Genomic DNA, 22,796 nt, shown 5'->3' with positions numbered 1-22,796 from the left:
AACATGACTGCTTTAACCACTCATAATAAATACTGCAATAACACATTTCTATAGTTAAGATGCCCAGTCTATGAAATCTCAAAATCCTAATGTGCAAAAACTGGAATCTGTTTTTGTTCTTTATCTCAATTAATCAGTACCATTATACTGTATATAAAACAATTTAAATGATTCACAGTTCTTTCTCTGTATCTTACTTGAAACAAGCCTTTGAAAATAAAAAAATATTAATCTTCAGTCTTAATGCGTTTTGTATGCTATTCTATTGAATTCATTTTATGATATAAAACCTTTCTCCTTAAAAATATATATACTGTATAATTACATTTTTTCTTCAACATGCACACATATGTTTTTCTAAGCCTAATATGCTCAAGGCCTTTTGTGACAATTAGGCTCGTCCATGTCGCCTTCCTCATGTCACCTCTTAATCTTTGTCAACCTCTTAATCTTTGATATCTTTGAGGACAAAAAAAATTAAAGTTAGGCTGTCAGGCTCACATTTCCTTTTCAACAATGTGAACTTTCAGAACATAAATAACAAATTATTAATACTGGCCTTTATTATTAAATGCCCAAAGTGCCTGTTCTCCTTAAGCATAACTGCACTGACTGTTGGTCAATAACTAATTAAAAAATTATTTTAGTTGTATGTAAAGCACTGAATAATCTGGCACATGATTTGTGAAATACCTACAGTGCTAATGCTAATACTTGTGAAATGCTCATATTTTATCAGCCTGAAGATTGTGCTCGTTCTGGCTTGCTTTACACTCCAGGAGTGAATCGCATTAGGAGGGGAGGGGTAGCTGTTAGTTACAATGCCCCCAGACTGTTGAACTCTTTACCCTCCTTGCATTAGAGAGTCTCCATAAATTAAATTTTTCAATCACAATTCTTAACTCATTAAATGTTTTAAATCTAATTTAAAAGCACAGTATACTGTAATACAACTTTTTTTCTGATCTGGTTTCTTGTCCAAATGTGAATAATCTTCTAGATTTTTTGCTTCATTATGCTTTTTAAATCTTTTGGAATGAATTAATCTTTTTTAAAGCACTTTGTGAATGGCATGAGAGACAATACATTAATACAAATAAATTACTGTTGTTATTGTTTTAAATGTTGCGATGATAAAGCATTTATAGGATTCTGCAGTGCTTCTTCCCAATTCAAATTATGGGCCAAACACCAATAGCAAGACCTGTGTCTTTATTATATTATATTAAGAAAGGAAGAAAACTGACTCATAAATACCTGCAGGTTATTTGTAATTAATAAAATGTAACAAATTAAAAATAACATTCCTGTTATTGACCAATTGCAAGGGATATGGCTTTAACAAAGATTTTTTTTAAATCTTTAGCAGTTAAAATTAACATTTAGGTAGCTAAGTACACACTTAAATATTGTTTTGTAATTTGCTCATTTTCACACAAAGAGGAACATTCAAAATCCTTATAGCACAGCTGTCTGTGCTTAACTTGTAAGATTTCTGATTGGAAGGGATTTCATCTAGTTTCAGTGACACCTACACACACCACAAATATCAATAGAGATACCCCTAAATAAAGATGTTTAAAAAATCCAGTTAAAAGTATGACTTACTTTGTTAGTAGCTCAACAAGAGCTTGGTGCCCAGACTGATTGGCCAGTTGCAGAGGAGTAACACCTTCTTCATTTGGTAAGGACAGAGCCATTAGGCCTCCAGGCTGGCACAGCAAAAATTGAGAGAGTCTGATCAAGCCCAGTCTCACTGCTAGATGGAGCAAGGACTCCCTGGGTTTGGGCTCTGCAAGAAAAACATGACCGGAGATGAAAGAAAATTACATTGTGTGCGAAACAAAGCAGGCTGTGCAGCAAACACACCCAAAACTGTCATTCTGATCAGCCTGGGGAACAACACACAGCAAAAAGAACTGTCAGAAGTCACAAATGAATGGACCTGAGCTCTGGTTACAAGAGAAGTGATATTTCTTTTTCCTTTCGATATAATAATGTTAAACTGGCTGGGAATATTATTGTGTGCCATACTCCACCTATGCACTGTGACAGAAAACATAAAGTTGTACATTGAAATCTATGCCTTATAATAAGGTAGATTTAAGTAAACTGTATAGAAATGCTACTTTGTTATCTATAAATAAGTGTGCCCCAGGACACTTTTTCAGATGAAATACTTTTGTATTAGCTACTTGTTATTAGGCCTACAGCTCACAGGCCAGAAAACAAGTCTTGGTATATTAAATATAAAAACATTTTCTATCTAATCAACAGGTTAAGAACCAAGGCCAAAATTTAATGCAAAGCTTAATCCGCTGTGCATTGCTAGCTTCTTTTTTGCATATTAGTCTTTAATAGACCTTTCATACCAGCAGTGCCAAAGCTCTCTCAACAGCTTTCTTTAAAACACAAATACCTCAGTCTGGGAAATCACTTACTTTTGTAGTCTGTGCCGCATGCAGAATTTTTTTAAATGTATTTAAGATAAGCATAGCTATTGTATATAATAATTTATAACTACACTTTATATCAGAGCTTTCCTTTTTGGATTAAACGTGTGGAGGCTCAGACAATACAGTATCAAACTGAATCTACCACCTCTAGCACTCACTACAGCAAGATCAACAGCAATATTAATAATAGTAGTATTTTTTTTTTTACTAACAGGGTTATGATTAACTTCAGTTGAATAAAAACCTTAAGTGAAGGTTGCTTTTACAATGACTGGTGTGTGTAGCTGGGCCACTGGTTTAATTAATATTAGGAACCTCAAAATGCACAGGTGGCAAACCCTACACCAGTGTTAACCCTACACCATTGCATCAAAAGACACTCTCCATTCTGTGTGAATGACTCCAGAGAACTCTGGGGAGTGATGTGACAATAACAGCCTCTCTTTTCACTTGATAAATATATAAATACCGTACCATACATAAATTATGTTGGATTGCATTTTAAATCAGAAACAAGGATTAATAAACTTCAATCAACATTATATGATTTAATGTCATTGTTAAGTTACGAGAAAAGAAAAAAAGAAAAGAAAAAAATGTAAAAAAAATCTGGTGTACAACATAGATTTGTATAAACATTAATGTAAGCATTAATGTAATGTAACTGCATGCAGAAACACAAAGCACACAATATTTCTGTTGGTGTTGTTTGCAGTTTTCTGGTTTCTTCTATCCATCATTACCATATATTTTTGGAAATATACGGGAACACACTCTTCTGTGTTCATACTGTACATTTAAACAACTTCTAAGGCACTCAAGGAACAGTGCACGAGCACATAAACAAACCCAGTGCCGAGCCACTCAACAGATTTGGAACCAGGAGCTCTGGAACAGCATGAGAGAGAGATTACAAAAGCAAGCAGTTTTTTTCTAAGAGATTTTGTCGCGCTTATCATTTTGAAGTTTATGCAGGCAATTATTAAAAGCTGTCACACAACCTGTGTCCTTTATGAGCAGATAAAAACAGAATGAACATTGAAAGGTCACCCTTTTCTTTAGTGCAATTATATATTACATTGTTAATGTGCTTGTCTGTACAATAAGGTCAAGAGGCTAATGCAACACATACAGTACTCTACCAGAACAAGAACATGGAGATAGGAAAAGATTGTTTTTGTGTACATATCAAACCATATTGACTGAAAATGTAATCTTAAAATAATGAACACTCTATTTACTGGTATTTAGTGTACATTTCCTTGTTTTCTAAAGAAGGACGATGTCCCAAGCCTCTGAAGAAAATTTGAAATAGTTGTTCCTTGATTTTTCAGAAAATTATTATAATCTTCTCTAACCTGTTAAACTGCTAAACTGGTAATTTGGAGCTCATCACATAAGGCATTTAATGTAGTGACATTCCATTGCTTTACTGTATAAATACTGTAACTGCAAATATACTTTAAATCATGAAAGAAGGAACCACTTAAAAGGTTCTGAATTCTGAATTCTGGCCCTGTTTTAGGGTGTGTACTGGTCACAAACAGAATCCTAACTCTACACTCCTGTCTGAAACTCACTGCCTTCAGTTTATTTATTAAATACTGTTTTATTGCATCACAGTCACATTCATGCTGCATAATGAAAAGAATGTCACACATCAAGAAAATAAAGAGATTCATAAAAGCCTTCTACTCAAATTGTGTCATTTATAAATTATTTCCTGCTATTTTTTTACCATTTCCCATAGTAATGGAACAATGGAAACACTATTTTATCATATGGTAATTCTTACAACCAAAGAAACAAACATCCTTCAGAATAACTCAATCTCATGCATTTAATTCCATGAGTGCACGTTAGGTTGTTCTAGTGCAATTGTTTTCTCTCTTTCCAAAAACAGAGAAACTTTTAAAAAGTCAACGTTTTGAAAATTAATAATGAAAAATTGGCACACTTTGAATAATATCTCAGGAAAGCATTTTTGGAAACATTTAGTGATGAAAATATTAATGTACTGACTCATACATTACTACACAACCACTTTAAAAAAACAATATTTTTTTTCTTGCAGATGCTTATAAAGAGGCAGTCATAAGCAGAGGCACTTGGTATGTTAAATTAGTGTCCCAAACATCACCCCATGGGACCATTTCTGGTTGGTCCAGCATACTCCTGAATCACAGGCACATTGATTTCAATTTTAGACAACTTTTTACATTTTCTTTTAACTCTTAAAATGCTGTATTGGGTTTGTAATTAATATCAACATGATGCTAATTCCTGAGTTTCAGAAATCACCCTCATTCAGATGTGTGAACCAAAATTTAACCAGCTGGAAGCAGAATAAAAAAACAGAACACATCTATTTGGATTGTTAACTCATTGTCATTTCCAATTGTGTCTGTAAATCATACATTGATAAAACTATTATTTATCCTACAATGTAATGGATTTATGTTTAAGGGTAACATTTTAAATGTGGTTTGTTCTTCATTCCTTCAATTGGACACCCCGAGCATATCAGCATTAGAAAGTCAGCTGATGACATTTTACATAGTTTCAGAATCATTCAGAGGTAGAAAATCATCAGTAGAAAATGCAATTTAGGAATTAAAAAGTGACATTAAACCAGCAGGCCTCTAGATCAGTAAATAATATTTTATATTTATATGTGCTAATAAGATTCACACCGTATAAGCCTTTTGAGGTCTTGAAAAGCATTACATGTATTTGGCAATATTAAAAGCTTTTATTCGAGTGAAAAAAAGCTAACAGCTTCAACAGGAGTGCATTGTCAGATACATAAAGAGAAAATGAAACAAATGAAGAACGCCTATCCTAATTCAAACTGACACAACACTGTGCAGGCCAATTCATAACCTCAGTCACCAGCACAAATTAAGATGCACAATTTAGCATGAACAATCCTTCCATTATATAAGACATTTTGGATGAACTTCAGCTATCTGTAGTATTTTACCCCAGCAAGCCTAATTTATTGTGAAGTTCATTCACATTTTTCTATGTTTTTTTTTCTTTAAAAGGATTTGGCTTTGTTAAATTCTTATTATTCACCTTGCAGACACCACGGTCCAAGGACAAATGTATTTAAATGCAGTGTACCGTACTCTCCTATTTCCTTTCTTTGCAGTTGATTTGATAATACAGCTCAGTGCCAGTAACCTTTAGCAAATAAATAGCACAAGGCTCTTTAAATTTGCTGATCTGTGCAGTATCAATGGATAAGTACAGTTAAAGGCACACTTATACAGTACATGAGAGTTCATTCAATGAAGGTAATTCATCTATCCCATCCCTCTACTACATTTCCTGTCTAAATTGATGTCTTTTAAAATGTTTTCATAACCTCTTGGCAATATCAAACTTTATGATCCACAATAACTGCAGTAAAAAAATCTGGTAAAGCCAAAACTGCCAATAAATAATGTATAATTCCTCCCTGATACCTTTACTTGTTAAATGTCTCCGCCTCCCTTACCAGATAAGCATTTTTTGTTTAAAAATGAGACAGACATGACAAAATCATTATACTCTCACGAGTAAATTGGAGACCTAAAATGTTTCCCCTTTCTTTAACGGCACACCTGAAAATTGAATATGTTAATATTAATACAATTGTCCCAGAAGACCATTTTTTTTCTTCATTTTTAACATTTTTAACAATTTTAATTGGAAGACTTTCCAAAAATCATATTTGTGTGAAATAAGATCCTTTAACTTATATTGTAGGATAATTAGAAGTAACTTTTCTATATTTTCTACAAAAAAAAATACTCTTCAAAGTCATTTTATCCATAGAATTCCTTATCTAGGGAATTAGACTGTAAAGTGAAGAAAAACACACCCACAGAGCTCATCAAGCCTAAGGTTTTACTTAGGCAGAAAAAAGGAATATCCACTAAGGAATTCCAAGATAATTTGCAGGAAAGAACATGAAAGTTAATCTATCAGGCTGGAGCTCCCCCTTGACCAGTTTCTAAAATCCTAAAAAATAGTATCCTGTCCATTACTGCTGTACAAAATCCTTACTTACTTTCCAACTCCTTCGGAAATTCAAAGGAAACAGTGCAGATAAAGCTGAATTGCTTACACAGGAACATAGTAGCAAACACCTGAATTTGGAAGAGGGCTTTATCTAATCTTTCTGCTGACTCATTAGGAAAAAGCATAGGATATTTCATAATGTTTTGGAATTATTTAGTCTGGAGCATTCTCAATTTTATTGTTTCCATGCTTATTTTGTGGAGTATTTTGGCACTTTATCAGCTATAGTACGTACCACTAATTTATTGGGGAATGCACCAGAGACATACTGTAGTACAATACACATTATGTTATTCTGACCTCTGTTTTATTCTATGTGGATACAAATATGTATTGAGTTCTTGCGTTCTTAAAAGAATTTCAGTGAGAACTACTCAGCTTATTGCATACTATGTAATATAATATGTAGTTTAATAAAGATCAAAATCTCACCGCTAAATTACACTGAAACAAAATTCACAACACAGCACAATGAAGCATGATCAAGCATTGAATGCATTGTATAATACATTATACAGGTCTCATCATCAAGTCTTTTTCTTGTTATATGGATGAATCTGGATGCAGTATACGAAATAATATTATATTAATATTAATATAATAATATTTTTCTCTTCCTTTATCTAATAAATTGGTTATACAACACATTTTAAATACTGTACACAATGCAGTTTTTTTGACAAAATGATTTTTTTTAAATTATATGCTTCTATTTTTTGAATGTTTTTTTTTAACCATCAACCCTCAGTGTTTCAATTCTTTAATGCCCTCTCTATCACAATTCATCACATCCATCATTCATTATCTAAACGTTTTATCCAAAACAGCGCCGCAGGGCAGCTGGCAACAGGTGCCAGAAAGGGAAAACCACTCACAGGGCACATAAACACAAGGGCCAATTCTCCCAGAAGCCACTTAACGTACCATTATGCCTTTGGACTGTGGAAGGAAACCAGAGAAACCAGAGGAAACCCATGCAAACATGGGGGAAAAGTACAAACTCCATGCAGATTGCACCCAGGGCCCCAGCACTGCAAGGCAGCAATGCAAACCACTTCACCAACATGTCACCCAAATTCATCACATAAACTATGAAAATTTGATACTAATTAAACCCCAGGGGTAAAAAGACCAAGTAATCCAATTTGACCTGACCTAAGTGACCTTGGCTTAGGGCTATGGAGTGTGGGTGTGAGCATTTTTACCAGGTTAAAAAATCTGCTTAGTCCCAGCATACCAAACTGCAAATTCAGCTAATTTGATGATGCTGAGCCATCCCTCACAATATCTCCATTAACAATGGCATAAACTTTCTGGTCTATTTTTTTAATAGAATGTGTTTGACCTGTGTCCTGATAAGATTCGTTCTAAACTCAATGGTCTGAAATTAGCCTCTGCAGAACAATCTAAATCAGTCTCTTACAAAAGCAGAACACCAGTGAGGAATGTTTCATATAGCTGTGAAGACCCTATGGAAAGGTGTACAGAATTCAGTTTTCTGGCATATTTTACACCAAGGTCATTAAAGAAATTATAATTGCTATTGGTATAAGGATGGACAAGTGCGAGTGTTTCACATTGAGGACTTACTTCTTTAAACCCTATATGCTCCTTGATGCCAATTTCTGCTCAAAATTACTTTTGTTAATCTAAACCACTGGCACTTTTTAGTTGTAATGCGTGTCAAACTAAACACAGTGTGATCTAACCACAGTATTTTCTATTATAATGCAGACACATTTGGAGCAAACTGGTGTGATTTAACCTCATTAATCAAATAAATCCCTGTGAATCACATGAAGATTGTAAGGATTCCTGAGAATGCTTTTAGCTTTAATACTTACATTCAGTATGTTTATTCCTATCAATGAAATAACTTATTTTAAAAAGTCTTGGAGGATCAACAGCAGAAGTATATTGGACTACTGAATGTTTGAGGAGATCACTACTAAAAAAAAGTATAGAGTTTTGAGAGTAATTAAAGGACATTCAATCTCTCAAACCTATTATTTTATTAATACTGATCAAGCATGGGAAAATGTAAAAGCTATGGCTCACTCTAAGAGCACAACCTCACACATGGCATGACAATTAAGAGACCTTTGCAGAAACTCCTTGTCTATCAATCTTCTCTCTGCTAATGGCTATAATTGCCCAATCTTTGAAAATGTATTTTCTTTGCTCTGCTGCTTCTCAAGAGCATGTGATCTGATGTTTTTCTTTTGTACTACAGCACCTTTTCATTATTCCTGTTGGCACAGGTCCAGGGCTCCAGTGTTTTACATGCAAAGCCCTCACTCCTCATTGCTGCTCAGCAACATGAATTTCACCAGCTGAGGTCTTTTATAGTAACTCCCAATTTCAGGTTGACTGGATTGACTGGATTTCAGGTCAATGTTTACTGTTAGAAATCTGTTCAATAAATGTATCCTTTCATAAAAGAAAATCCTATACAGTACATATCCAAAATATAAAAGGCTAGTTTTCAATGAATGAGAAAAATACATGTATTTCAATTCTGTTACATTGGTTTTAAAAAAACTAACCAATTAAATATGAAACAGTTTTGTTTTGACCTAGCAATATCACCCATTAATGAACTTTATTAATCAGCTGCTGTGTCAGCATATCAGGTTTTCAGATGAATAGATGAGAGCTGAGTAGCATTTTTGAACTGCCGTTGCTCTCAGATATAGAGAATTATAGTTTCTATGCAGTCAGACACGATCTGGCCTTTTCAATTTTACGCTGGAATTCTTGATAAATATAATTTGACTAAACTTCAAAACTGATTATTTGTGCTTCATGCTGTCATAAAAAATAAAGCAGAGCTACAGTACCAGCTTTCACATTATTTCTGTTCTCTGTTCCCGCCTACCTTTGAACTCAGAAATTCACAATTTTGGGGGATAATATTACATATATTAGATAAATGGATGAAAAATATGTTTTATTGAACTTTGTGCACATAAGGTGGAATAATATAAAAAATCCTTAAAGCAATGTGTCAGAAAGAACATCACATACATAGACTGTTATTGTTATATGCTGTTATTGGTCGATGTGACACTTGGTTTTTGGTTCATACAAAAATTAAATAAACTCACACAGAAATCAATATACTCTGTTCAGTATGTGTTAAATTGAACTCAGAGTGTGATATACTCATCCCAATGGGTGATTTTAATAAGTGCCATTCACACACCTGTTATTTTGGATTCAGCCATATTGAAAGTTTACCTGTTAGAGAAAGGAATTATTAGAGGCTGTGATATGCCTATAGAAAATATCAGAGATCTTCTCAGCTTCATATGTCACAAAGACAATACATCAATACACTACAGAGACAATAAAATAGCAATAATAATGGCTAATGATAAGACAAATTCAGGAGGTTCACAAGAAGACAACATGAAGACCATGAAGACATCAAACCCAAGATATTTACATTGTGCAATTATTCAAAACATGGTTTCTTTTTAATACACTTGTAGTTTTATCAAATGTTTTTCATTCTGCCTGTGAATGGGACTTTTCGGTATAGACAACATGTACTATACAAAGATTTTGATGCGTAGTTTCGTACTCCTTGTGTACCAGTTTTAAGTCTAGCCTACTTACTACCAGCATACTCTGGTTCTCTGCTCAAATCACAATAGTAGCATCTGCAGCAGTGAACTGAACACATAATCTGTCACGCAACATATCAGAGACTTACTCCCAACAACACTAATACAGTGTGTTTAAAACATCCCAAAACACTCACCTTCTCCTGCTTGGCTTCCTAGAATATTCCATGTGTAGGGGAACTCAAAGTTGGCCATAGCCATCGTGACTTTCTCATCTGTCTTTCTTCTCCTGTTTTCTTCGAGTAATCCAAACCTAGCGATAACTTCTTGGTGGCTAGTTCTGCTCAAGCAGTGAGAGTGCTCAACCAGAAACTGAGCAAGTTCATGAGCTTCATCCTGAACATACAGAAGAGAAGCTTTCCCTACAGGTGAGACCGGGTTCCCTTCAGTGTAGATATAACCTGTAATAGAGACATCCTCCAACGTATTGTGGCCTGGAGATAAAAAGACAAGGATGGGAAAAGAAGTAAAAGGTTTAAATCTGGCATTTCAACACACTAAGCCTTCTTGTATTTTTTTCCTGATGCTGTAAACAAAGTCATAATAAAAGTAAGGCACAAATTTAATAAAAACCTTGAATCTACTGACTACAAATTAGAAACTCGGCACTTCTCAGTGCTCTTTGTTTCCTAGATGCATCTTACGCATTCTAATGGAAAACAAAAATTAAATATTGACTCTGTAATTCACTGCTTGCAAGAAGGTTTTGGAGACCAATTTAAACACTTTCAGATTTCAAATGTATGATTTTTTAACACAAAGCTAACATACACAGTAGTACTGTAACAATGACTACTATTATACAATCAAACACACAATATTGTAAAAAAAAGTCTAACCCAAAAATTTGAATTTTGTATTTTCGGTGCATTTTTATACTCTTAGCACAATAAACATTTACAGTGATTAATGAGCATTGCAACATGACAGTGCCTATACATGAAGAACAGGGTGCTTTGTGGGATACACAATAGTTAAGCCTCTGGACAGAATATCAGTTCATAAGAGCCAATCAATATCGGAGCCAATCACACCTAGAGAGCATGACTGGACAGCGACCGAGAATATACAACTTCAACACAGACATCTACAGTATGTCTTTTTTTTCTATGAAGAAGATCTGTTCGTTGACAATGTCATTGCAAAACTGAACCACTGGAAATGTGAAACTAAAGGGATTATAAAGTCCGTACATTATAAAAGACACTTTATTTGTTATTAAAGATTAAGTTATGACAACCAAATTAATCTTAGTATTAACCTGGCTTTGAAAGACAAAATCCTTTGTTTCACTACAAACAGAAAAAGAAAGAAAAAGAAAGAAAAATTGCTTGTATGACTTTCACGTTTTCAAAGATGTAGCATTTTGACATCCATCGATCCATCTATCCATTTCTACCCACTTCTTCCACATCAGAGTTGGGGGAAGCCAGTCTATCCCAGCAAGCAATGGGAACAAGGCAGTGTACATCTTGAACCAGTCCATTGTAGGTATTTTATCTTTTTCTATGGAATGAAAATGTTCTCCTCTATAGTATTTTGCCAAAAGTATCAGTTAAAAGTATCCTATTAGCTGACAGCATATTCTATTACATTCAGCAATACTACACTGCATAGGACTCAAAGAATGGATCTCCAGTGGTAGTATCAGATAGCACCTTAGCAACTCCTTAAATTAAAATACCCTAATTCTTAACACCTGTTGCAAAATGTACTGTGACTTCATCCTAGACAAATACAGATGAAAAACCTGGATGGTAGCTTAGTTCTTCAACATGAAATCACCAGGAACACAATCCTGTGGGCAATTCTGCACTATTCAGAGTCCCAGTCTGGTCAGTTTAATAGGGGTGGCCCTGTTTCCATTAGAATATTTGTTTCATACAAAAGCGAAACTCTACGATAACATCAAACATTTTTCCAAACTCTTTTAGACACAACAGATTCTTAGCACTAATCTTCTGAGGTCACAGAGCTTGTTATATAGCCACACTGCCTAGTTTTCTAAACCCCAGCAGGATAAAAAACAAGCACTTCAAAGTGCAAACCACAGCAAATGGTTCCTTTTAATAATCTCAAAGCACAGCAGCTCAAGGCAGCAAAAGAAAAGCAAACTTATCACTCATCATTTTGTTTTAACAGCGGTACTGCACTTTCTCCAAGTACTAACTCTTTGCTGTGCTATGCGGCACCACTCTTAACTGTAACTGGCATATCTCTGAAACTGCATTCATGGCACACATTCTGTCTATTTTGAGAGATTCACATTTGTTTAAAACATCGGATGAATTAAATCCTGTGCCCTGCGCCACTAGTGGGATCTGTCCCTGATAATTCCGCAAGTGTCTTATTTCACAGAGACAAAAGTTTCTTTCAAGCATTGTAAGTTCTATAGTCATTTCAGATGCTGGAAACACAAAATCATTTGACAGCTTTTATTCAAAATCCCTAAAAAAGCATATTGTTTATTAAATGTCTCTCTACTCTTACAGAAAACTAGAAATATACCACATCAGAATATGTTAAAGTGCTTGCGTGTGTGTTCCTCTAAAAAACAATGGGTGTTCCTATGGCTGATATTACTGACATAGTGAACACGACACAGGGTGAACTTCTGGAATGTCAGGTAGCAAAAGTATTCAGTGTGTACTATACTGTAGCAATATATACTGTAGCAATGTTATTAACTAGGATAACTAACAGACCAATTCACTTTGTAATGTTCTCGAATAACATCATAACAAAAACAGCAAGGCATTTAAGCTTTCTGGGAGCAGGTCACACTACATTTCCAGGAACTGAACATCCTTTATTATTGTGAAGGAAACAAAATTTACCAAATTGTTACTTCAAGCAAGTTTAACCATGCAATATGTATAGTAAGAAAGAAATCACTTTACTAACACTTGGTGTTTATCCAGCCACATTCAGAAAGCCAATTATTCTAGTGAGAGAAGGCAAGTCACAATATATCATGGAGCCACAGAGTTCAGAAACAAATGACCACTTTCACCTACAGTAGACGGGGAGCACTCACTACCACACCAAAACATGATGTTCCCTTGTTAAGTTAAAACTAAAGACTTATATTTGTGCTCCACTAGGAGTCGGGCCAAAAGATCATATAAACTCTTTCATTCTGTGGTTTTAATCTAAACAAGGAAGAAATGTTTCTGTTACATAATATACTGCTCACCCAGCAGTTTGCCACTACATGAAATGGCCAAATGTACTGTAATTAGCTCCTTTAAAAACAAGATTTCCATGGCTTCTATTTTAAAGAAACATCAATTAATAAGTCTTAAATTTGATTCTCTTGGTGCGGTACTTTTTTAACCTTTTAACTTTTCTTTTAAAACTCTGGTGCAATGAAAAATGTCTAAAAATTTGATCTCAGATGTCAGAAACTTGCTGATTTGTTTTCACCTTAAATGAGAAAGACTACATTTTTTGCAATTTAATGTGCCAAAAAATATAGTTAAAAGAGATTAAGGCTGTACATCCAGTCACACTCTTGAATTGCAGGAAACGTCTAATAGCAATGCAGAATTTTGTCATGACCCTTTACGATATTTAAACTAAATGTTAAAAAAATATCGAGTGGGGTGCTACGTCAACAGGAACAAGTAAAGGTCAATTTCACTCTGAAAAGTAGAAGAAAAAAACACGTTGACTGTGCAGTCTTTCTTAGATGAAGAACGTCAAGACCCTGAAGACCACACATGAGGCAGGCTGAACAACTGAAACATTGCATTTATTCTTTCTACTCATCAGTGTTCCTTTACTTGTTCCTTTAAAAATATAACTTTTTAATTTTATACAGTACTTCATCCAAAACTTCCAGAACATCCAGTCTAAATCTCACTTGGTTTCCCTTTTAAATTTCTATCACTTCCAAGATTATTAATACAAAACTTTTTTCCTAGAATTATAGATTTAGTAGCTTGAAATTGGCCTACAGAGTTCAATCCTGAAAATGCGTAGACTGTTTTAACAACGAAGCATGAAGAACAGAACTAGATTCACACAAAATGGAGAAAGCCTTAAATTTCACCAGAAGTCTCTAACATAATTACTTTTAGCTCCAAAAGGAAAAAAAATTAGAGAATAAACAACCCACATCTAAATGCAAAATGTACATTTAAAAAATCAGACTCACCTGGCACAACAAAGTGAAGCGTATTTACAAAACAGCTTTTTTGTGCCTCTGTGATGTGCTCTTGGCTGGAACCTCGGAACACCAAAAAGAACTCAGCCTCATCTGGGAAAGATTCTACTGTGGTCAACACTGCAGAAACTGTCACCTGCCCCTGGAGCAAAAAGACAGACAAAAGTTTTTAGTGCGAGAACAGGTTTTAGTGTCACACTTTAAGGAAGAGCACCAGCTGTATGTACTGTTAGGACATTCAAGGCAAGGACTGTGTAACCTACAAGATGTTACAAATGTCAACTACAAGAACAACTGTCTTGAATTAAAAACATTTCACAAACTCAAGGTACAGCCTATTCTTTGAAAAGTCAATTTTACAGGCAAGTTACATTTTAGCCAAACCTAAAATAGACAACTGAGCATTATAGATATAAATGGATCATTAGATAAGCAGAAAGAATGCATGTTTTGACTTTACAGGCATATTTATATAGCATAAGTAACAAAGTGATAACAAAGTAACATTTTACAGCATCTTTCATAACACAGGTCTCATGACACTTAGTAAAAGATACTTTTTTTAAAAAGACACAATTACAGAACACAAAAGAAAACACAAAGAGCTTGTTAACTTAAAATTCAGAAAACAATAAGGATATCAAAATGAATGTAGTATATAAAAAGTATTTTTCCAAATGCAAGAAGGTTCATTTCAAACAATTGGTTAATATTACAGTTTGTGACTTTTAAACGTTAGAAACTTGAAATATCTCGATAATGGCTTTTATGGTCCTTTAATTTGACAAAAAATGTGTTAAATAAAGTGAGAACTATGAATATTTACAATTGCTTGACAGTTTATTCTTCCTGACATTGTTTTTATCTATTATGCCATCCCCTGTGGTTCCTGAACCACATCCCTGTTTAATGGATTATACAAGCTGAGAAACACATTTTATCTGAATCCGCTGTATTTTTCTTGAATCCATACTGCATTATGTTGAAAGCAACCTTTCAACCACAGCTTGATAAATAGAAATATAAAAGCACAGATCTTATTTATTCAAGGCAATATCCTCTACAATTTCCAGGTATTTCAAATATTAAATTTTGAATCACTGTACCAAATAATAAAGTATGTTCTATGAATAGCATATTGATTTTTAATGTAAAGTATACATAATCAGATTGTTACAGAGGCCTGAAGGAACTCTCACTCTGTTAACTTTCATTAATGATGTCTGGGAATGAATCTCCTTGATATTCCACAGTCCAAACAAGGAGAAAACATATTAACAATCTGACCTTTTGTGTTAACCCTGTAACACTTTTGAAAACTGTTTATAAATGCTTTAGTATTACTGATTTACAAAAAGGAGCACAACACGTTTGGCCTAAGTGAAGTGCTTGTTGCATAAAGTGTGTCTATCTGAATATTAGATTCTGAATATCTTTAAAATAATAAGAAAAGAGACAAAAGATTAATTGAAAGCTGCCTCTAAATACCTACCAAACAAGAATACAGTAACTTCACTGACATTGAAGGGAACTTACAGACTCAGAAATCAAAACACTGATACGGAAGAATTAGCTTAGTGCTTTTCCCCACAACAAACATCTGAATAAAAACATTTCAGTTCCTTAACACAGTCTGTCAGTGAAGGGAAAGTCTGTCTCTCCAGTTAAAAGAGTGAGAACTATTTCAATAGAAGAATAGTTGTTTAACAGTCTTTGCCAAAAACAGAAGAATTATGAACAGTCTTTTCAGCTTAAACCTGAAATGTATGAACAAATCCACAAACTGTGTGTGTTTTAACTTGCAGACATAACCAGATGCAGAACCATGATCCACTCCAAGTTGCTGAGAAGGAGTTCATAATTCTAAACGCTGGTTTAGACCTTGAGGTGCTTGATCTAATTTTGTGTGAAACAGTGCCCATGTGAGTAAAAATCGAGGCATTAATGTCTTCCTAATCCAGGTGTTTATACTTGTTCGGAACACAAGGAAACTCCTCTCTCCTTAAAATAGACTGGGCAGGAGGTGGAGGGATGGTGGGTGGTGGGGGAGGGGTTGTTTCTGGACTCTCCCACTTAAGGGATCATTATCGGTTGCTGTGGTAACAGAACCAGACCATGACAAGATGTCCCTTGTGTTAAGGAAGTCTAGCACTGGTCAAGTTTCCACCTTCTGTTCAGTCGCTCTTATTTGCTTGCTACTTTCCAGCACAGCTTCCTGTCTCTTTTAAAGGCATTGTGTGATAGATTATTCTTGGCACATTGCTCTTTGCTGCACAAAAAGGATGTAGATGTGCCTGTACAAACAGGCTTTCCAACGGTTCCATATTTTATAACACTTTAATGAATTGACTTTCTTGTTGAGCACAGGATTTTGCACCTCTTGCAATATAATTCATACAGTAAGTGTAACTTTAGGCTGAGCTACAGCAGGTTTTACCCTTCCAGATGGCATTTTATGTGAAAGGCTGCTAATTGTTTTCTTATTATCCATCGTCCTAATGCATTTTCCACTGGCTTAAAGTCAGCATGGTCTGAATACATAGAAACCCATCATGTTACCCTTCATTCAGTGAGATGTGTGACCAATTATCCTGAGTGTCTTTCTTTTCATCTGAATATAAGGGTGTTCTAAACCTTTATCTACCTAAAATATAATTGCAAATTGTATAGCAGTGTGGTTATCTCACAAAAATCTGAAAACCTGAGGTGGTAGTACAAATAAAATGATGTATTTTATTGAAAATAAAATAATATTAAATATACTGTAGGTTTTCCAAACTTCCTATTTTTACAAATTAGTTTATAGAATTACTAAAAAATTGGTACAGATTTTTTTTAAAGACACAAGAAACAATTTTATACAAGATCATTGAAAGAACTGAACAGCCATGCTAAGTGTCTTGTGAATAGCCTGAATATTCAAGAGAGGTTACTGCAAAGCAGTTAGTTTGTCATATACTGTATCTTCAAACACATGCTATTATACACTACGTTTGAACCACTGCTGTGGAAAACTTTGCAGTAATAAAACTGTTTCAGAAGAATGTCATAAAAATATTTTAAAACCTTTGGTTCTCCAACACGTCTTTAGCTAGAAGCATACATTTTAGTCTGATGTTTATCTTATACATACATGGAATGGCATTCATAATACTTTAACCATCAAGCTAAATTAGAACCTTTTTCTTCATGAGAAAAGAACACAATTTTCTAGAAGCAACCAAAATCTTTTGGAATACAAATGTGTTATAAAAAAGCATCTGAATACTTAACTTATTTAAGTATTAACTTATTTAACTTATTTTGGAACACTGCAATTCCTATTTCAACCAACAGGTGATAACCTTGATGCAAAGAACATGTTCTATGAATAAATGAAACAGCTAGGTTGATATTGTGATTAAAAGTTATTTTAACAGGTGTCTCAACCGAATGTAAGAAAGTCATTTGAAGAAGTTATATTATTGCTTTTGACTTCTCAGTATAGAATTTATTTGTATTTGATAGTTTGCAGTTCACACACAAAGCACCCTATCTCAGCCTTTTACACTATGTATGGAACCTGCACCTTACTGTGTACAATACCGAGATCTTAAAAAGCTCTAATAGGTCTAACAGGCTTTGAACATGCAAAAGGTAGACCGTAGTGTTCTGTATTTTGATTTCTTATCTAAAAATAAATACAAGGTTGTATTTGTTACACTAGAATTACTGAACACGTGAGCTTTAATCAAATAAAAATGGAAAATGTCAATTTTCTAAGTAAATAGATAATAAGTGAATTCTAAGTAAACAAAGAATACTTAAGACCAGTAGAACTAAGTTAAGTCTAAGTTCTAATCAGAAATATTTTAACAGATATTTTTTAATCTGAGCATATATCGTACAACAAAGATTAAAAAAATTACAAAATAGAAAATAACTATTTTTAAGGATTTTTACAGCTATGCTGTTAACTATAAGTTGTCCGATATAATTAGTCGTCTCACAATCTTTCACTTAGTGGCAGTATATTGTGATACAATACTATTTCCACTCCCATGATTTTAGTGTCGTGTGTACATCCTAAGGTCAGAGACATACAAGTACAAGTACTGAGTACAATAAAATATGCTTGTTCTGATCCACTTCTGTCTTCACTTTCCCAGTCTCTGATACTTTGGAAGATATAGTGCAGCTGTTCCCTAGCTCCCTAATGCTATTGACTGCTTAGCTTCTGTAAAAACTCAGTTCTCTGCACTTGCCATGCTCCATGGTATACTGACCATTTGCACTGAGACAATTTTACAGTAACTGGAGTGTAGGTGGTGAGTTTTTGGCTTGAGAGTAGCTTCAGTATGGAAGGAGTACCTGGTTCATTTTTCTTGGGCAACTGCTAAATCCAGCTGCTATTCTCACATTTGTGAGAATAATACATTCCTCAATATCTTTTTTCCAGTCACTAAAACCTAATCACCCTATTGCCTTACCTGTTTCATCTCATAAATCCTGTTTCTGAGACTTTTTAGCTTATATGTTTATAAAGATTATTACATCTGTCCTTCTACAGCATGCTTCTCCTTATGGGACTTGTGCACATCTCAGTGAATTGGTATCACAGATGAAATCCACCTCCTGTTTGTTGGATCCCATGCCCTTTGTTTTATCTTTCCTGTTTCTCTGCCCTTTGTCTCTTGGTACATGCTTAACAAATGACTTCCCAATATCTGACATTTTTATAATTGTTGGAGTTACACCAGTGACGCAAAAAACATTTTTTTCTAGTCTTTGGATAGTCGGAATACTTTTCAGCCCTAAACTAACTTTTTTGTAAAAATGTTAAAACATGCTGTGGTGGAGCAACTACATAGTAACTACTCAGTAGTCATCTCACTGTAAATAACCGTATTAAACCTTTCCAAGATGGCTATTAAATACCACTGAAACTCTTATTAAGGATGCCAGCAAAGTTGCTAGTGATTTCCACATGGCATCGGGGTTGGCTACATACTTTAATTCAGTTACATCTCAGTACTGCTTTTGATACCACAAATCATAAAAACCTATTTACTTTGTTAGATAATGTCTGGCATTTCTGCACTTAAATGGTTAACGTTTTACCTTGCATCTACATTTTACTTCTCTTAGGGGGTTTGTAAAGTTGTTTTCATTACATGTGGGGTTCTACATGGCTAATATTGGGTCCTTTATTACTTAATATTTATACTGTATGTTTCCCCTTGGTCAAATACTAAAATTACATGGTATGAATTTGAATTTCTATGTAGGTGATACTCAAATCTATGTTCACACTAAACCTGATATCAAGATAATGGTTTCTGTATGATCTTATTGTCTCTGATATACAAGTTTCAAAGACACTCACTTTTTCCATCTAATAAGAAGTCTGGGGTCATGTTATTGTGCTGCCCTCATTTTCTGTCATAAAACCAATGCTGTAACCTTGTCATATGACATTTGAGCTGGGGTACATTTTCGAAACTGATGTGAATTTTAAAAATCACAGCAGAATATTGTAAATCTTAGAAAAAGTGCTAGTCTGTCTCCTACACTGCATTGGGAGTGGAAAAACTGGTTTCGGTATTGTTTTTTCAAGGATTACTGTAATGCCCTACTTGTAGGTGTACATTTAAGACAAAATATGTGCAGAATTCTGCAGCTTAAATCCTGCCCAGCTCACATGCAATTTATCATATCACTCCCATCTTGGAGTCTTGCAATGGCCCCTGTCACGTTTTGATTTTGATTTTAAAATCCTCATTCTTATATTCTTATATTTAAGGTTCTACATGGTATGGCTCCTAAGTATCTAGCCAAAAGGCTGCCTGTTTACTTCTCTCCACATAACCCTCTCTCTGCTGAGTCTGGTTTACTAAAATTTAGGGTGACAAGGCCTTTGGTTGTTATGCCTCCAAGCCCTGGAACACCAACCCAAAAGAATTCAGGGACTCAGCCACATTGAATGATTTGCAATCTAGGCTAAAATTGTTTGTTTTTCTTTTTTTAATTTTCTGTGTTAGCTTTTGTTATTATACTCAGTTTGGATATTTCATTTGTATTGTGTAATATACTGTAAACTACTTGTTTTTAAATGAGTGCTATTAAAGGCATCATATAAACTAAGGGCTAATTGATAATAGATAAGATGACCTATAAAAATAGGTATTTCCTATGCTCATGTGTGTGTCATCACCACTATTTGCCAAAAAAGAAAGACGATATTCTGTGTTACTTTCCTCAATAATAAAAAAATCATTTTTTCAACCAATAGAGAAGCTTTAATTCTCTTTCTAATCTCATGAAGAGAATTGTGGTGAGAACACAATTCTGTGGTAATATAAATGAACTTGATAACCTGAATTTGATCATTCATCATTATAAATGAACATTTATTTCATTTTTACATTATATTTTGTGTTAATCCCTGACTTTACAGTTGTTTGTGCCCATATTATCACTTTTCATGTAAAAGATGTAAAAAAGATATCTCTGAACATAAGGAAATGTAGTAATTAATAATAATAATGCTTACACTTATATAGCCCTTTTCTGGACACTCCACTCAAAGCGCTTTACGGGTAATGGGGACTCCCCTCCACCACCACCAATGTGCAGCATCCACCTGGATGATGCGACGGAAGCCATAGTGCGCCAGAATGCTCACCGCACATCAGCTATCGGTGGGGAGGAGAGCAGAGTAATGAAGCCAATTCATAGAGGGGGATTGTTAGGAGGCTGATGATAAAGGCCGATGGGAAATTTAGCCAGGACGCCGGGGTACAACCCTACTCTTTTTGAGAAACGCCCTGGGATTTTTAATGACCACATAGAGTCAGGACCTCAATTTTACGTCTCATCCAGTACACATCTGAACAATACTTTGAACCCTAATATGGTCTTTAAGATAAGTTTTTGTTTATCCGGCACTTCAGGAGGCAATTAGTCATATTAGCATGAGTCAACATTAATGGACAGGTAAAAGAGAATAATAAAGGAATACGGAATAAAATAAAAGAAAGAAGATATAATCTATTCTTTTAAAATCATGCCAAAAAATCTCTCTCATCTCAATTATGCTCATTTGATTTTGAAAAGTACAAAAACCTAAGCTGTTCCTGAATATTAGTAATCTCCCAAGCTTCTGGAAAATGTGTAAAATATGCAAAATTCCTTAAATAACCTAGCGACAATGGAAAACTAATCAAATAATGAACAGTAGAATGGAAAATACACACCACTCAATTTGATGAGAGCATCCCAAGATTTTACAACTTAGAAACGATCAGTAAAAGCAGGGAGACTTTAATTTAAACTGTATCAATAAAATATTTACAAAAAATGGGTTAGAATAGATGCATTAATTCCATATAATCAATCTAAAAATGTTGCAACACAATAAAGAAAAAAATACATTGCTTGTGTATAGCCTACAAAAAAATCTACAGTTTCATAGCTTTCGACCTGAAATTCACATTTACATGAAATTTGTCAATTCCTCTCAGAGAAAGTACCTTACCTCCTTTTACATTTACATTTCTTGCATTTCAAAAAGTCCAAAATCTGGTAATGCAGTGCAGAAAACTCCATGACTGTTTTATCTGGGGGATCTACTTATTTCATACATTCTCTGCTCCAGGTAAAGCACATCTTGAGTACTGCTTTTCAGGATTAGAAATGAATAACAGTGATCCCTCCTCAACTCCATCCAAATCTGTGCAACAGTGGTGTTTAATTTCTTCCCATAATTAGTATCTTTTGAAGTTACAAGGAAAGAAATGGGTGGGAACAAATTATAGCTGTAATTCAATTCCAAGATGTGGAAAGAAAGTTTTAGTCAAGTATTTATGGCACAACTGCTGTAGATTGATAAAAGAGACAGACTACTAAATTGGTCTCATTAGCAACCCAACATGTGGTGGCCATGATGACCTACACTTGACCCGATCTAAAAAAAAGCGGATGACAGGAGTGTTATCTGTTGAACTTTAGGTTTTAATGCAGGGGATGTGGCTAAAATTGAACAATATCAGCATACAAATACCCAAGCCATCCCAGGGACAGACACATTAAAGAGGGCTAACAACAGTCTAGCACTTCCTCTCTCCAATTGCAACACCTGGGGGCATTTAGCACATCACAGCCATCCAACATGATACAGTAGTGTTTCTTTTTCCATTTAGGGGCTGACAGTGCAAAACAACAAGGCTTCAATATATTTTTCATCTTGCCCTTCCCTCTTGGGATATCCTAGATCTAAACCTTCTGTCAGCCAGGGCAACAGAGCATAAAAATCGTAAAATGGTTTGTTTTTCTAAACAAATAAAACTGTTGGGTGCATTTTGATTTAGGACAGAGAATACAGCTTCGAGTATTTACTTTGTTAGAGTAAATCTGTCCCTTTCTTTTTTGTTAAAGGGACGTGTCTACCTGAAAGCCAAAAGTTGGGTTCTGGCAGAGCAGTCTTTCAGAATTGAA

General features: G+C 34.5%; 1 protein-coding gene across 6 annotated transcripts in view; it reads right to left on the bottom strand.

Annotated features, from left to right (window-relative positions):
• Positions 1-22,796, bottom strand: part of arhgef28a (Rho guanine nucleotide exchange factor (GEF) 28a) — a 124,148-nt gene that overhangs the window by 87,110 nt on the left and 14,242 nt on the right. For all 6 annotated transcript variants that reach the window (XM_015339200.2, XM_015339215.2, XM_015339219.2 and 3 more), the window contains 3 exons: positions 14,313-14,463; positions 10,291-10,587; positions 1,609-1,792 (listed from right to left, as the gene is read on the bottom strand). In XM_015339200.2, coding sequence (XP_015194686.2) covers positions 1,609-1,792; positions 10,291-10,587; positions 14,313-14,463 — 632 coding nt within the window. The remainder of the gene's footprint in view (positions 1-1,608; positions 1,793-10,290; positions 10,588-14,312; positions 14,464-22,796) is intronic.

The sequence above is a fragment of the Lepisosteus oculatus genome, chromosome 3 (assembly GCF_040954835.1).
Source record: "Lepisosteus oculatus isolate fLepOcu1 chromosome 3, fLepOcu1.hap2, whole genome shotgun sequence".
Taxonomy (NCBI): Eukaryota; Metazoa; Chordata; class Actinopteri; order Semionotiformes; family Lepisosteidae; genus Lepisosteus; species Lepisosteus oculatus.
This window is presented reverse-complemented; position numbering and strand designations above follow the sequence as displayed.